Source organism: Asparagus officinalis, chromosome 5, assembly GCF_001876935.1.
Source record: "Asparagus officinalis chromosome 5, Aspof.V1, whole genome shotgun sequence".
Taxonomy (NCBI): Eukaryota; Viridiplantae; Streptophyta; class Magnoliopsida; order Asparagales; family Asparagaceae; genus Asparagus; species Asparagus officinalis.
Window position 1 is genome coordinate 131,114,915 of NC_033798.1, and position 14,689 is coordinate 131,129,603.

The 14,689-nt window shown below is 40.4% G+C and overlaps 1 protein-coding gene and 1 pseudogene across 3 annotated transcripts in view; one reads left to right on the plus strand and one right to left on the minus strand.

Moving 5' to 3' along the window:
- On the minus strand, positions 325 to 1,039 carry LOC109842643 (annotated as a pseudogene).
- LOC109841414 (TORTIFOLIA1-like protein 2) overlaps positions 1,616 to 14,689 on the plus strand; it is a 15,211-nt gene continuing 2,137 nt past the window's right edge. Inside the window, exons 1-7 of one of the 3 annotated variants that reach the window (XM_020410376.1) lie at positions 1,616 to 1,866; positions 1,949 to 2,785; positions 4,474 to 4,668; positions 4,745 to 4,847; positions 9,075 to 9,721; positions 10,808 to 11,515; positions 13,051 to 13,254. In XM_020410376.1, the coding sequence (XP_020265965.1) occupies positions 2,120 to 2,785; positions 4,474 to 4,668; positions 4,745 to 4,847; positions 9,075 to 9,721; positions 10,808 to 11,515; positions 13,051 to 13,251 (2,520 nt within the window). In that variant the 5' untranslated portion in view covers positions 1,616 to 1,866; positions 1,949 to 2,119 and the 3' untranslated portion in view covers positions 13,252 to 13,254. The remainder of the gene's footprint in view (positions 1,867 to 1,948; positions 2,786 to 4,473; positions 4,669 to 4,744; positions 4,848 to 9,074; positions 9,722 to 10,807; positions 11,516 to 13,050; positions 13,255 to 14,689) is intronic. The other 2 variants (XM_020410374.1, XM_020410375.1) reach the window with 2 other exon arrangements.

Consider the following 14,689-nt stretch of genomic DNA (forward strand, 5'->3'; position numbering starts at 1 on the left):
AAAGAGAAAAGATTCAGGTGAGATTTTGCGAGACAAAGAAATTTTCTAAATAAACCCATTCACAATTTTTTTTAAAAAACGACTCAATTGAGTTTTTATTACAAAAATCGACCTATTTTCTCGTCACATCAGCATCGTGACGAAAAAGTGGGTCGGTTTTTTTTAATTCCATTCCTAAATAGTCGAGATTGCCAACCCCGACTATTTAGGAGGTCGCCTACTGTTTAGAGCCAAATTAGTCAGGTTCGAAACCCCGACTAATTTAATCACACATTTAAATTGGTCGGGGATGGGAACCCTGACCAATTCGAAACCCTAACTATTTTATTTCTCAATGCAATCAGCCCAATGATTATCCTCTCCCATGTTCACAGCCCTCCTATACTTCCAGACTGCGCATTTAAACCCACTCCCAAGCCCAATTTGCCAAACTCTATCCCCCTTCTTCATCCTCCCTTTGGCCTCAACGTAGCTTAGCTCGTACTACGGCAACGACGACGTGTTCCCAAACCGGTGCAGCGTCATCCTCGATGGCTCCACCCGCTCCTCCGTTAGTTTCAGCTTCTTAGACAGCTCCTCGATCGCCGCCCTCCGTCCGACGTGTATGCAGAAGTGCTCAAAGCCTTTAGAAAATTCAGCCCATCTCAAGAGTTCGGATAGGGGGGAGGACTAGGGGAGCTATGGTGGTTATGTTCTCCTTGAGGGTGGCGCCCGCAATGGCCGTCGGCTTTTTTGAGAGCGAAACGCCGATGTTGCTCTCACCATCCTCTTCCTGGTAGATGCAGCGGTAGGCCTCGTCGTTGGTAGCGTGGTTGGTCCGGACAACGTGGACAAGCTGGCATTTCACACGGCCAGAATCTGATAGCTTCTTTGAGAGGAGAATTGCGGCGTCGCCCATCCGGAAGAGGCAGTTGGCGAGGAGCATTGACCGGTTGTTCCCGGTGTACCAGTGCTACGTTACGATATCTGTGGTAATGACCAGGGCCATCGAGTTTTTGTGCGCTCGGAGCTGCGCCGCGGAGAGGTCGATGGATATCAGACCCGCGAAGTTTGGAAGTGTAGAATCGAATTGGTCGGGGTTCCCAACCCCGACCAATTTAAATGTGTGCTAAATTAGTCGGGGTTTCGAACCCTGACTAATTTAGCTTGTAAATTAACACAGGCGTCCAAAATAGTTGGGGTTGACAACCCCGACTATTCATTTAAAAAAAATCGACTCACTTTGTGACCACGATGCTGACGTGATCGCAAAGTGAGTCGATTTTTGAAGAAAAAAAAACAGAAAAGAATCGATTTTTTTTAAAAAATGTGAATGAAATTATTTAGAAGATGTCTTTCTTTGCGAGAGACCTCGAAGTTTGGGGGCATCGTGCGAGAGGTCAAGGAGATACGTGAAATTAACCTTTGTTTTTTTCAAATTCAAAAGCTTTGTTTGTTTTCCAAGATCCTAAAGTTTAAACAGCATCGCACGATCCTCCACGTGGCTGCCATCTGGACGGGGGAGGAATAAAATTTGAATCGGCAACGCTATCCTATATAAAAAAGGACAAGGAGGAATGGGAAAGAGCGCCAAAATGGGGGGGAAAAAAGAGACCCGCAGCGAACCCGATTAGACGAGCAGCAGCTTTTTCCCACTTGAAAGAGAAAAGTAGCCAGCGGGTTTGAATTCATTCATTTATTGGGGTTTCCTCCCTCTCTCTCTCTCTCCCCCCTCTTTTTTTTTTTTTGAAAAAAAAAAAACACAGTTTTCTTCTCTTGTTTGGATTGGATTGGATTGGGTGAGGGCAGCCCCCCCCTTCACCTGTCAGAGATCTCGGATGCTCTCTCTCTGTCTCTCAAGCTCATCAAGCTTCAACAAACAATCAGGTAATTTCTCAATCTATCCGCTCAGCTAGCTAGCAATGCCTCTTCCGGAATCGACTCCGTTGACAAATCTCTGACCTTTTAGAAACCTAATTAAGCGAAAGACCCCAGAACTTCAGCAGGCCGAAGAGAACCCAAACCCTCGTCTACGTTCGCACGGGAACGGGAAGGAGGAGGGAGAGAGTAATAGGTAAGGGGGCAGGAAAGGAAGGAAGGGAGGGGGGGCCCCACACCACACTCGATCAGAAAGTAATTAATGAGGCCCCGTCCCCATCCCGCGATTTTTAGCTCAAAGCCGAAGCAGCTGTCGGCGCAGCAGGCCGTTTTTGATCTCAAGCAGCGCGTGCTCCTCTCCCTTAACAAGCTCTCCGACCGAGACACCCACCAGATCGCCGCCGACGAGCTCGAGAAGATAGCCCGGGGGTTGGCCCCGGAGGGGGTAGCTCCCTTCCTCGCCTGCATCACCGACACCGGTTCCGAACAAAAGAGCGCGGTCCGCAAGGAGTGTGTCAGGCTCACGGGCACTTTGGCTCGTTTCCATGGCCCTCTCTTGGCTCCGCACCTTGGGAAAATACTGGCGAGCATCGTTAGGCGTCTCAAGGATTCGGATTCAGTTGTCAGGGATGCCTGCGTCGAAACTGCTGGCGTTTTGGCGGCAACCGTGATGAGCTCTCGCAGCTCTGCCCAAGGGGCTGAGTCCGCCTTTGTTGCAATTTTGAAGCCTCTTTTCGAAGCTCTAGGTGAACAGAGCAGATACGTGCAGGCTGGTTCCGCCTCGTGCTTGGCCAGGGTAATTGACGACACTAGTGATCCCCCAACGTCGGTCTTCCCGCAGATGCTCGCTCGTGTGATTAGGTTGTTAAAGAACCCCCACTTCATGGCCAAACCGGCTGCTATCGACCTCATCAGAAGCATTGTTCAGGTTGATTTGAAAACTATCTTCTCATACAGAGAGAGTACCGTTGCATCTTCTCCCCCTTTCTATTGGTTTATCGTGTTTCCTCAAAGTACATTTACGCATCATGATCATCAAAACCAAAACATTCATATTTGCATCGTTTCCTCAAAGTACATTTACGCCTCTGCAGATCAGCCTACTCTATGCTTCAATGGTATGGACCATGGAAACATGGTGATTTATATCCATTCATATTTTCAATAAAAGCATAACGTAAAGTAGCCGGTAGGAAACTTCTATGCAGGAAGGAAGATAAATAAAGAACTAATATATATTTCCTTGATATAACAGGATTAGAACGACACAGCTAATTTTTATTAGTTCCCTTTATTATCTTGCTCTTGCTTACACTTTCCTGAGATATGTATCTCTAGTTTATTTCCAATTGTTATTCTTTAGTGATAGGTAGTTAAGATTGATCTTGCCCATTTGTTAGGATATCTTTTGCAATTCAAATTTTGAGGAACTCCTGTTCACGATTTTGCATAGAAGAGAGACATTACTGATGTAGAAATAATAGGTCTTTAAAATTAGAAGACTTCTCTTATCCATTTCGTTGTCAAATGCTTTAACTAAATTGACTAGTGCCTCACCTTTGAAGTACGCTAATTGTGACTCCCTCTTTTTCTTACCAAAATCAGTCTAGTTCAGTAGATCAATAACTTTAAATTAACCCTGTCCACGTGTCCCCAAAAACCCAGTTTACTGTTCAAGGTAGCCCACTTGAGAATATAGGGTTCGGTGGTTACTTGTAAAACCTATCTCCTTATAGTAACAGGCACAGAAATTAGAGCGATGAAAATATCAAAATACCCACGTGTGACAACTCATGGCTTAGTACATGGTAATGCTTAACATGATTGTTTACTATTAATTTTTTCAGTGGATGTTAGGTCCCTATAGTTTGGAGCACATTTCCCTACTAATTTCCTAGTTATTTCTGTCATTACTTGGCCTATAATGCCCATTTGACTCAACTTTTAATTATACACAATCATTAATTTTTTAAAGCAATTTCTTTTGACTTTTAAGGTTTGTGTTTGATGCATATACATAGGAAACTTTACCTTTAACATTTGCTTCTCTTGATCATTATAGCTTGCTAGCTTGACCTTCGTTTGACATTCTGGTAGGCGGGTGATAGATAGGTGGATCTAGATCAAACAACTTTTGTTGACTAGGGATATCCTTTTCAGAATAAAAGATGCAACTAATTACTATCTCATCATTATGCGCGCGCGCGTGCATCTGGGGGTGGGAGTGCGTGTGAGTATTTTTTTTTTTTGGGGGGGGGGGGCGGGGGGCGCGAGTTGGTGGTGGTTGGCGGCGATGTTTGTGGGCAATGTGTGTGGTGGTGCAGTGTGTGATTTTGTCCATCCAACTTTTAACCGGTAGATGTGCTGGATAGATCAAGATCTAATGGGAGATGCATTGTCATCTTTTACTGAGGGAGCATGTAGGCTTGGTAGATGTTGATTTATCAAGTCCGTCTATCGGTGAAAAAAGTTGGTTGAACAAAATCTCCTGCGTAAGTGGATACTAGCTCCTCTCTCTCTACCTCCCTCTCCCCCTCTCTCTGTCTGTGCGCGCGTGTTTGTCTGTGCGCTCGCGCGCGTCTTGTTTTCTCTCTTATGAGATGATCTGTCTTTCAGGCAGGAGGTGCTTCAACAGAACATGTTCTTTCTACAGTAGTAACCAGCATTCTGGAAACACTCAAAAGTGCTGATTGGACAACGCGTAAGGCTGCTTCAGTAGCATTAGCAAGTATTGCTGTCCATGTCGGACCTTCATTGGGATCATGTAGAACTTCCTGCATTCTCTCCCTAGAAAGCTGCCGTTTTGACAAGGTCAGCTAAATGACCTGTATTTTGTTATTGTATATCCATCTTTACAACTTGTGAATTTTCTCCCCTCTCTCTCTAGGTGAAACCAGTGAGAGACACTATCATGCATGCTTTGCAATGCTGGAAAACTGTTCCAGGAACTGGCTCTCATGATCCTTCTGAAGCTGGATCCTCTACAAAAGGTTTATTAGCACTCTAACTAATGCATGGCTTTCTCTGTTGCAGATATTGTTGTGTCAACTAACTTCACTTGATTCAGCTACTAGTTGTGTATGTTATGTCTTTGCTATACCACATAATAAGCTATCTGCAGTCTTTGCTATATTGTGCTTGACTGAACTTTTTTCATTGTTTCCAGTTCTACTACTCTGTCAACTCCAAACCCAAATTCATCTTTTTAAACCTGTTAAATCCAAAATATCTGAGCTCTTAGTCTCATTTAAACCCATTTCTTTAAACTCATGTTTTTAAATTTCTTGCGATTTGAAAGGGGGAACAACTAATTGAGAGTAGAAATGTAACTTACCATATGTGGTTAATAACTAATCCAACCTAAGCAGGCATTTTAGATGGCACAGGCAATGGTGGGACTAGTTTGAAATAACTAATAAGACTTGAGGGACGTAATATCAATTGCAATGATTTGAGGGATTACTTTCAAATATTGAGATTTAAGGGACCGATATTGAAAAAACACATTTTTTTGTGTCAACTAATTCAAAAGCATAGTCTATAGACTCTAAATGCTTAGGTTTCCAGCTTATGGTTTATCCCACTTGATAAGATATCCGATAACTGCTCAGATTGCATGCATCACCTTATTATTTCTATGTTACCTTGAAGAAAAAGGGTCACATTCTTACATAAGCATCAGATATAATCAGATTGTTTTAGTCATACAATGTTCCAGATATGTAGAACTCGATACTAAGGTAAGCGCTTGGAGAGCTTTATCCTTATAGGGAAATCCTTATATATTTGCAATTCGTATGACAAAGAAAACATTACATTTCATGTCATTAACAACTACTAAGGTAAGCGCTTATTTACCAGAGAACAGCATGTCAATTTCCTCCTTCAGAGGGTTATAAAGATGAAACAAAGACAGGACAAGGAAAAAGAAAGTAAGAGGATGAAGATGAATTAATGTGTGGAAAGGAGAAAAGGAAAAAGAAAAGTTGCACAAGGATGGTGAAGGGAAATGAATAAAGGGAAGAACGCAAAAAGTCGATCAAGATGTTGACAGGAAGAGCCTAAAAACCATCATAACTAGTACATATGTTTCTTGAACCTGACCTGTAGCCAAAATATAGTATAAGAAAAATTAAGGACGTTCAGTGCATAAAATAATTGCCAACAAAAACTTGTGTGCAGGTGAAGATAGGGAGACATCCATAAACCCCTTTTAATTTACCTTCCAGATTTGCTCAAAAGCAATTGGAGAGCTTTATCCTTTTAGTCAGTCATTAAGAAACACAATGAAATGCATCTAAATTAGAAGGCATGTTTACACAGCAATCAGAATTGGAATTGTAGCACCCCCTATGTTTTGCCAGTTTGAGAGTTCAACTTTTGCAATGCCAATTACAGGTGCTAGTAGGTTTAAGGTATTGTTGCATAGTTAAGATCAATTAACTTTCCTTGCAACTACATGATTGTTAAGGAATATGTTATGAGATATTGGGAGATATGATTTTATCTCATACGTAGTTTGTAATATCCTCCTAACCCCTATTTAAGAGAGGTTAGGGTTAGAAGAATAATAGATCTTGGTCTTTTTTCTATTTCTCTACATGGTATCAGAGCCATCCTTTTGATCACAGAGAGACTTCTTTCTTCATTGTCTATATTGAGCTGCTAATGTGGTTATTGCCAAAAGCTTTGTGCTTCCTCTCAACGGCTTTGGCATCTTTTTACTGTCCACCGTGTAGGGTCGAAAAATTGACTGGGATTGATTCTCTTGTTTTAAGAAAACTGAGTTCGATCACTTGGTACGAAACCCTTACAATCACTCACACACTCTCTCTCGATTATAGATAAAGAGAAGATTAATTCAGCTCCTCCTTGTTTAACGTAGGTTCTTGGTGGCGAAATGATGCTTCCCCCGATGCTTGAGTCGAGATTGCCTCCCATTGACGATCAGAACAAGATTGCTGAAGTTTCTCACGTTAGTTAGCCGACTGGAACCGAAATTCGAACTCCGGATTTACACGCAGAAGCTCTGATTTCTGATGATTAAAAGTCTCAATTAGCCAACCCTCTTCATAGCTGCTTGCGGCTATTTATAGGAGTGTGTGCACGTAACTGACGTACTACAATCATGGAGTCGTGGGCATAAATGATGCGCTAAAATTGTGGAGTCGTGACGTAACTGACTCCTTGAATCTAGCCCATGTGGCTGACTGGGTCTTTTTGGCCGTTACAACCTGATTTAATGTGGGTGACGAACTTCATTGTGTTGGCGAACCTCATCCTTAATGTCGAGCCTCACTGCGTGGTGAGCCTCGTCATTGATGTCGATTCTCGCTGCGTGGTGAGCCTTGTGAGCTTCTTTAATAATGAGCTTCATCTTCACTGACGAGATTTAAATCTGATGACAAGCTTTGTTTTCATTGACGAACTTCACCTCCGATGATGAACTCCGAACATCCTATCCAATGACGAGCTTCGAACCTCGTTTCCAATGACGAGCTTCGTCTTTGATGTCAAGTCTCATTTCCAATGATGAGATTCGAACCTCGTTTCCAATGACGAGCTTCACATCTTGTTTCCAACGATAAACTTTGTTGTTTGAGACGAGGTTCATCATTGTAATGACCCTCGTCATGCTCGTTATGAGCTTTAACGTTCTAAGGCCAAATGATTAGCCAATGATCTATGAAGATCCATGAGAGTGGAGGAGAGATAGGCTTTTTCCACAAGTCTCTTCATCCCCCCTTTCTTTCATGTTGATCATGCCTATTTATAGGCTTGGGAGTATTATGAAGTGAGTTAATGGGCTTTAACTCTCTTTAAATGAGGGAGTTAATGATCATTAACTCCCATTTAAATGGATGAGTTAGTGGTCATTAACTCTCCTTAAAGGGATGAATTATTGGTTATTAACCCTCATTTAATGTAGCCCTTTGAAACAATGCCTGACGAAGTTCATTTACCAGACGAAGTTTGTCCGCCTGACGAGGTTCGTTTGTCAGATGAGGTTTGTCCGTCTGACGAGGTTCGTTTACCAGACGAGGTTTGTCCGCCTGACGAGGTTCGTTTACCAGACGAGGTTTGTCTGCTTGACGAGGTTCGTCTGCTTGACGAGGTTCGTTTGCCAGACGAGGTTTGTCCGTCTGACGAGGTTCGTTTGCCAGACGAGGTTTGTCCGCCTGACGAGGTTCGTTTACCAGACGAGGTTTGTCCGTCTGACGAGGTTCGTTTGCCAGACGAGGTTTGTCCGTCTGACGAGGTTCGTCTGCCAGACGAGGTTTGTCCGACTGACGAGGTTCGTTTACCAGACGAGGTTTGTCCGTCTGACGAGGTTCGTCGTTGTGACGACCCTCGTCATACTTGTAGTGAGGTTCGACTCTCCTTCGTTTCTTAGCACTTTTTAGTGTCTACACACCGCTATTGTAATCAAGTGATGTTCATTGAGTCACTGTTCATCCATATGTGGGCACTGTTCATATTTGCGGATTACTGTTCCCCGTTTATTACTGTTCACCCGTGCACTCTGATCAGAGCTGATTCTGCTCTGATCTGCTCTTTTCGACATGTGCCTCATTGATCTCATTGATCTTTGATGGAGCCCAAAGTCAACTCCACCCCTTAGATCATTGTTTGTCAGATCCTTAAAAAGGGATTATTTGATGTTGGATCCTTCAAGGAAGGATCATTTATTTATTGAATCCTTAAAGAAGGATCATTTGTTGTTGGATTTTGGAAATGTTCATTTGTTATTGGATCCTTCAAGGAAAATTTGATCGGTGGTGCCCTAGAAGGGATCAGCTGATTTGAAGATATTCAAGTGAAAGATTAGAAGAGCAAGGCTAGTTTGAGTTTTTTGAAGCATCGTCACAGATTATAGCGTGCGCACTTTATTTGTAACAAGCTGGACATGTATGATATACATGCTTCAGCTTGAGGAGGGGTGTTAATGAATATATTATGAGATTTCGGGAGATATGATTGGATATGATTTTGTCTTATATTTATTTTGTAATATCCTCCTAACCACTATTTAAAAGAGGTTAGGGTTAGATGAATAATAGATCTTGGCCTTTTTTCTATTTCTCTACAATGACAACTGATGATCGATGTTGTTCACAGATTTTTGAAGGGTTTTCTCCCCAATTCTTAGATTTCAGTTCTTTAATTGATTTGACACATTATTGTGGAGCTCATTGTTAATAGCGTTTTTGTGACAGAAAATGGAGACTATTCTGATGTTACTAGTGCTAGTGATGGCGGATGGAGAGATCTATCTTGTGGGAAAGTTGGTCCTGTTTCTGCTCTTAGTGCTACTTCCACCCTTACATCGAAGAAAAGAAATCCTTTAACCGTTCAAAAAGCTTGTTCAAATTATGTACATAACAGTCACCATCCAAGCTCAAGTGATTGGCATATTGATATATCACTTCCAAAGGTTCGTGCCATGTCTACGGTTGGGGACCACCTTAAAGAATTTGAAGGATACTCCACTGAAATGACTTTGGAAAGAGCTGCAGATGCTAATAAGCTACATGACAACAAATATGATTATGCCCCAGCAGATGATAACATTGACTGCTCCTCAACGTCAGATCTTGTTAGTGGGAGCTTTGAGACCAAGCACGTAACTGTCAGTGAGAGCCCTGCAACTCTAAATAGGCTTGATCGCAGATCTGTGGTTGAAGATGCTGATTCTGAAGACCCCAGAATGCAGGAGCGTAAGAGTTTAGACTCCACTGTCACAGACCTAAGTTCAGCTGGTATGCAGGGATGTTGTTTGCATACTGCAAGTGAATTAGCTTTCATCAAGAAACAACTGTTGGAGATTGAAACCAAGCAGTCAAACTTACTTGATCTCCTACAGGTACTTGTTTGGATTGATTATGTTTGGTTAGCCATTATAAAGGATGAAAAGAAACAAAAACTCGGAAGAGATTGTTGAAACCCAAATGAGTGGGATACTTATTGTTGACACGATGATCATTGATAATCTCTTACTGAGGAATTGGGATTAGTGTTTTTTAATAATTCCATGAAATTGTTAAATTGCTAGTTAAGTTAATTTTGATATATTGATTAGATAAGAAGCCCATGGATATTGTCAAAATACTGCATAGTTCTTATGTAAACTTGTCTTGTCAGTATTAGGATTTTTTTCTTTATATTATGTTCATATATAGTTCTTCTTACTTCAGATTTGTTATGCAGTTCCTGCTAATTTGTTACATGTCAGTAACACTTCTTAGTATAGCAGAGTAGCAAAATTTTTCTTAGTATAGCAGAGTAGCAAAAGTTTTCTTAGTATAGCAGAGTAGCAAAAGTTTTATCTTAGTTACTAAGTGCATCTTTCTAAGAACACTCCTCAACTCTCCTTTCAAATCCTCTGGGCTTTTATTGCAAATCTTCAAGTCTTCTGCCATTACATGCTGATTCACTGAGTATACATACAGTGGCTTAGATTGTCTTTCAACCTCCTGAAGTTCCTTCTTTTTCTTTTTGACTCTGCAGATGGTTAGAGCATAGTATAAAAGTTCTCCTTAAACTGTAAGGGCTTTAGGTTAGACCTTTTGTCTCTTTTCTCTTTGGTTATCCAAGATTCTGTATGTCGAAATCTTCCAAAGATTTTGAAGTTAATGTGTGGTAGGTGCTTCTGAAAAACATATAGACTACAAACCTACCAGTACTGTACGAAGTACTGAACACTTTTGGATTACTTTGGACTCTTTGTAGTTGCACAATTGTCTCTTATTGTCTAAAACTATAAGTTATGTAAAGTCTATTTCTGGAACTCTAACAAATGTCACAAACAATTGATGAATTTTCTCAAACTTATGTCATGAGCTGTTTACATTCCTACTTTCTGGAAGTTTGTACATTTTTTAATTGAAAATCTTGCTATCATTATTGATGCTACCTTTGTTGCTTGTTTAATTATTGATTACACATTCAGGTCTTTATGGGGAACTCAGTAGATAACCTGTCATCATTACAGTTGAAGGTGCATAACCTGGAACATGTTGTAGTTAAAATAGGAAAAAGCATTTCCCAGAATGGAAATTACTCTAACATGGCTAATTCTAGACTTACGAAGCAAAATCAAAGTGTCTGTTCTTCACCTAGGCTCTCCACCAGCACTCCTAGGCAATCTGTGGAGTCTAACTACAGGCAGCCTTCACTATCGTCCTTGAGTAACAAAGAGGTTTGGGGTGTTGATGCATCTTCAAAAAATAGATTGAGTACTTCAGTCAAAGATGGTATGGAGCGATGGAGAGATCCAACACTTAACATAGTTAGAAACAATGCTCTCCATAAAGAATCAGGAAGAAGTGCTCAGAACCAAGCAAGCAGTCAAACAAGAGGGACTAAAGATATGCTTTCAGTTTCAGATTGCAGTGCCAGTACCAAGCTGGGTAAAATGGAAGGTATGAGTGGCTTCTGGAAACATATCAAGGAGTTCTTACATTCTGGGGACATGGAGTCAGCTTATGCAGAGACATTGTGTATTGGTGATGATCTTTGTTTGATTGAGCTTATGGATAAAACTGGACCCGTGCTGGAAAGGTTATCTTGTGAGACAGCTAGTGCAGTTATTAGTATTCTGACTAAACATTTCCTGAACCAAAGATTCATCGACTTCGTAATTCCATGGTTTCTACAGGTAAGCTCTAGTCCGTCGTAAGCTGAAGTTTTCCTTTTTTTTTTAATTCTTTCACCTTCGTCTTTTTGCATCAGCCACCTATCACCTTTGCAGTTCGAATACAACCTATATTGCTTGTTTAGATGCCTAGAATATTTCACCGTTATGATTATAGATTCAACTTAGAAGGGTCTGAATAACTTCTTTGCATGGAACTGATGATATATTTGCTTTCCCCCTCATTGACTACATTTGGAATTGCATGTTTTTTTTTTCTGCGAAATAACTGTGAAGCATAGCCCCCCACCATTTCATTAAAAAGAAATTAATGAAACAAACTCCAGAATGGAGGGATGCAAGTATAAATATGACAACTCTCATCAAACATAACCCCTCAAATAAAAAGAAAAAAAAACCTAATATCATGGACGAGAATAGGTAGAAGCAAGACATATGACACCCTCACTTTAGTCCCACATGGATTAGTGTAAAGAAATGTTAGTGGTTTAAATAGAGAAAAGTCCAAGGCCCAAGAACAACTAATGCTAGCATTTTGGCAAGTAGATGTTAGCTAACTTCGAGTTGCTGTTCGTGGGTCCCACGGCTTGCATGCGCCAACGAACCCGTGGGCGTGACAAAATAGTATCAGAGCAGTTGTTAGCCGGAAGTATAGAGCTAAGTGCTATATGGGGCTAAGTGCTACACCGCGTGGATGCGGTGGGAGCCACCTCTAGAGCCCGTGGGAGTCACATTTAGAGTCCACATCGCCTGATAGTGACATTGGGATGTGCCAATTGTCATGTCGTGACGACGTTGACGTCGTATTTGTAAGGTGTGGTGATTGTGACACCCCCACTTTAGTCCCACATGGACTAGTGTGAAAAAATGTTAGTGGTTTAAATAGAGAAAATCCCAAGGCCCAAGAAAAACTAAGTGTTAGCATTTTGGCAAGTAGATGTTAGCCAACTTTGAGTTGCTCTCTGTGGGTCCCACGACTTACATGTGCCAACGGGCCCATGGGCCCCGGGCGTGACAAGAGATCCTCGACAACAACATTAAATGATGATCCCTATGATGTATACCATTCAGTTTCTCAAGATAGCTATAAGAAATGATGTTCCAACCGAAAAAATAAAAACAACGGATATATCGAAAACAAGATCAAAAGTGATCAACAACATGTCAGTAAGGCCCTCAATATCTTTATTGAATGCCAATTGATCTATCTCGATTAGAAGGTCTAGTCTCCTTGATTATGCCAACAACGATTCATCATTGCAGTTGAACCATCGTGCCCTGATTGCATATCAATTAATTCATCTGAGTCAGATTTATAGCCCCCTGTGGCTTTACCGAAAATGAGATGGTTTATCTGGTAGTTATTCCTGTACCATAGTCCTGATAATAGTATTAATGATGCATTGTTTTTTGCTAAGAATCTCAGCTACCCCTTAGACATCTCTTTATTCATTTTCCTTTTCCATTTACTGGCTTTTACATATTAAATAGATTATTAGATTAATTTTCACTCAACTTGATTAATTCCTGCAATCTAGGTGGTGAATTTAAGTGGTGCTTGTGAACCTGGACACCTTGTTATGTCTAGCAAGACTCGGATGGAGTTCTTGTATGCTCTACAACAAGCAGCATGCCTAGACAGCATTGATCAAGTAGACAGAACTGCAATCACAAAATGTGCAGCAAAGTTGAGCCAATTATGGGGTGAAGCCTTAAGCAGGTATCTGCACACTATATGACAGGTTGCATTTCTAAATTATAGACTCTTAATAGGCAGTTTAATTTAATTTATCAAAAACGAAGGTGTGCAATGTATATTAAAACATACATCATGTTCTGGACAGATAGAAGCAAATATAAACTTCAATTTAGTAGGTTTAGTTGCTTTAGAGGCATAGTATACTCTCAATATATCTCTTTCTATTTCAAACTATTCATCTTTCAAGCTAGGGTTAATTACAGAAGACCTGTAGAACATTTAAGATCTTTTGCTTTAGGAATAAATGGAAGTATAAACATGTAGATTTCCAGTAAAGATTCAATGTAATTTAATACTTAGGAGATTTTCCTCAAAACTTACTGGTGGCATTATTCTTGCATGGATCGTCCATATAGATGGCCCACCAACAACTGTGAAATCTTGGTAACTAGTAACAACTATCTTTGTTCTGCTGGATTGATTAGTTGTACATATCGTATTCCTGCATGCATACTTCCTTGCTCTTCTTTTGCTATTTAATGAAATAAAAGCGTTTGCTGCTTAGTTGCATGGGTATGGGGTACGGGCATGGGACATGACAAATTAGTGAAAGGTAGGGTACAAGGGCACGATTATATTTATGTATGTTATGTATATGCACATGTATTAAAACTAATAAGTTACATAAGATCAACATTGTTTTTTCAATTACATAAGATCAATATATACATCCAAGAAGAGTGACGAGTGTTTTAAATTAAAACTTACATTATACAATTGAGTATACACCTGAATAAACATATCCATATGTTCAAGAAGTGTCTGAGAGGATTCCGTATGGGTACGTGTCAGGTACAGATACGTGTTGGGTACGGTTACATCTTTTGATAGAAGTACCTGGATAACATAGGTTTTCAGTGTACAAATTTTTTTTGTTACCTACTCTTTGTGTTCCATTTTTTTCTCTTTTATATAATTTTCCATATTTTTATATGTAAGTAATATTGCGCAAGTTTTTCAATCATTTTCTTCAGATTGCTACTACTAACAATCTTGAAGAGTTTTTTTTTGAAATGATCTATCACATGCCGAATTATTCTCCATGTAAAACCAGATTGCTGTTTACCGATCTCCTTTTTAGCGCATTCTGGCAAATCTGGTGACATCACCTAAAGTTAAGTAAATTACATGTATACTATGGATAGATATGCCAAACGGACACTGACAGAAGGCATATGATGCAAAGTTTTACTTGATAGATAGGCGTATATGCACAAAGGTGCACTAAGTTGAATTTATGCACAATTATAAATGTTACTTGTGTGAAGCACTGAATTTTTTTTTCCTTTCTAAAGTTGCAACTCTCAGTGCGTTTAGGTTGTACTGTAAAAGTATATTTGGAAGTTGGATGGTATATATAAGATGTTACTTTCACACTGAAGCAGTGGTATACTGGTAAGTCATGGGCTGCCAATGAG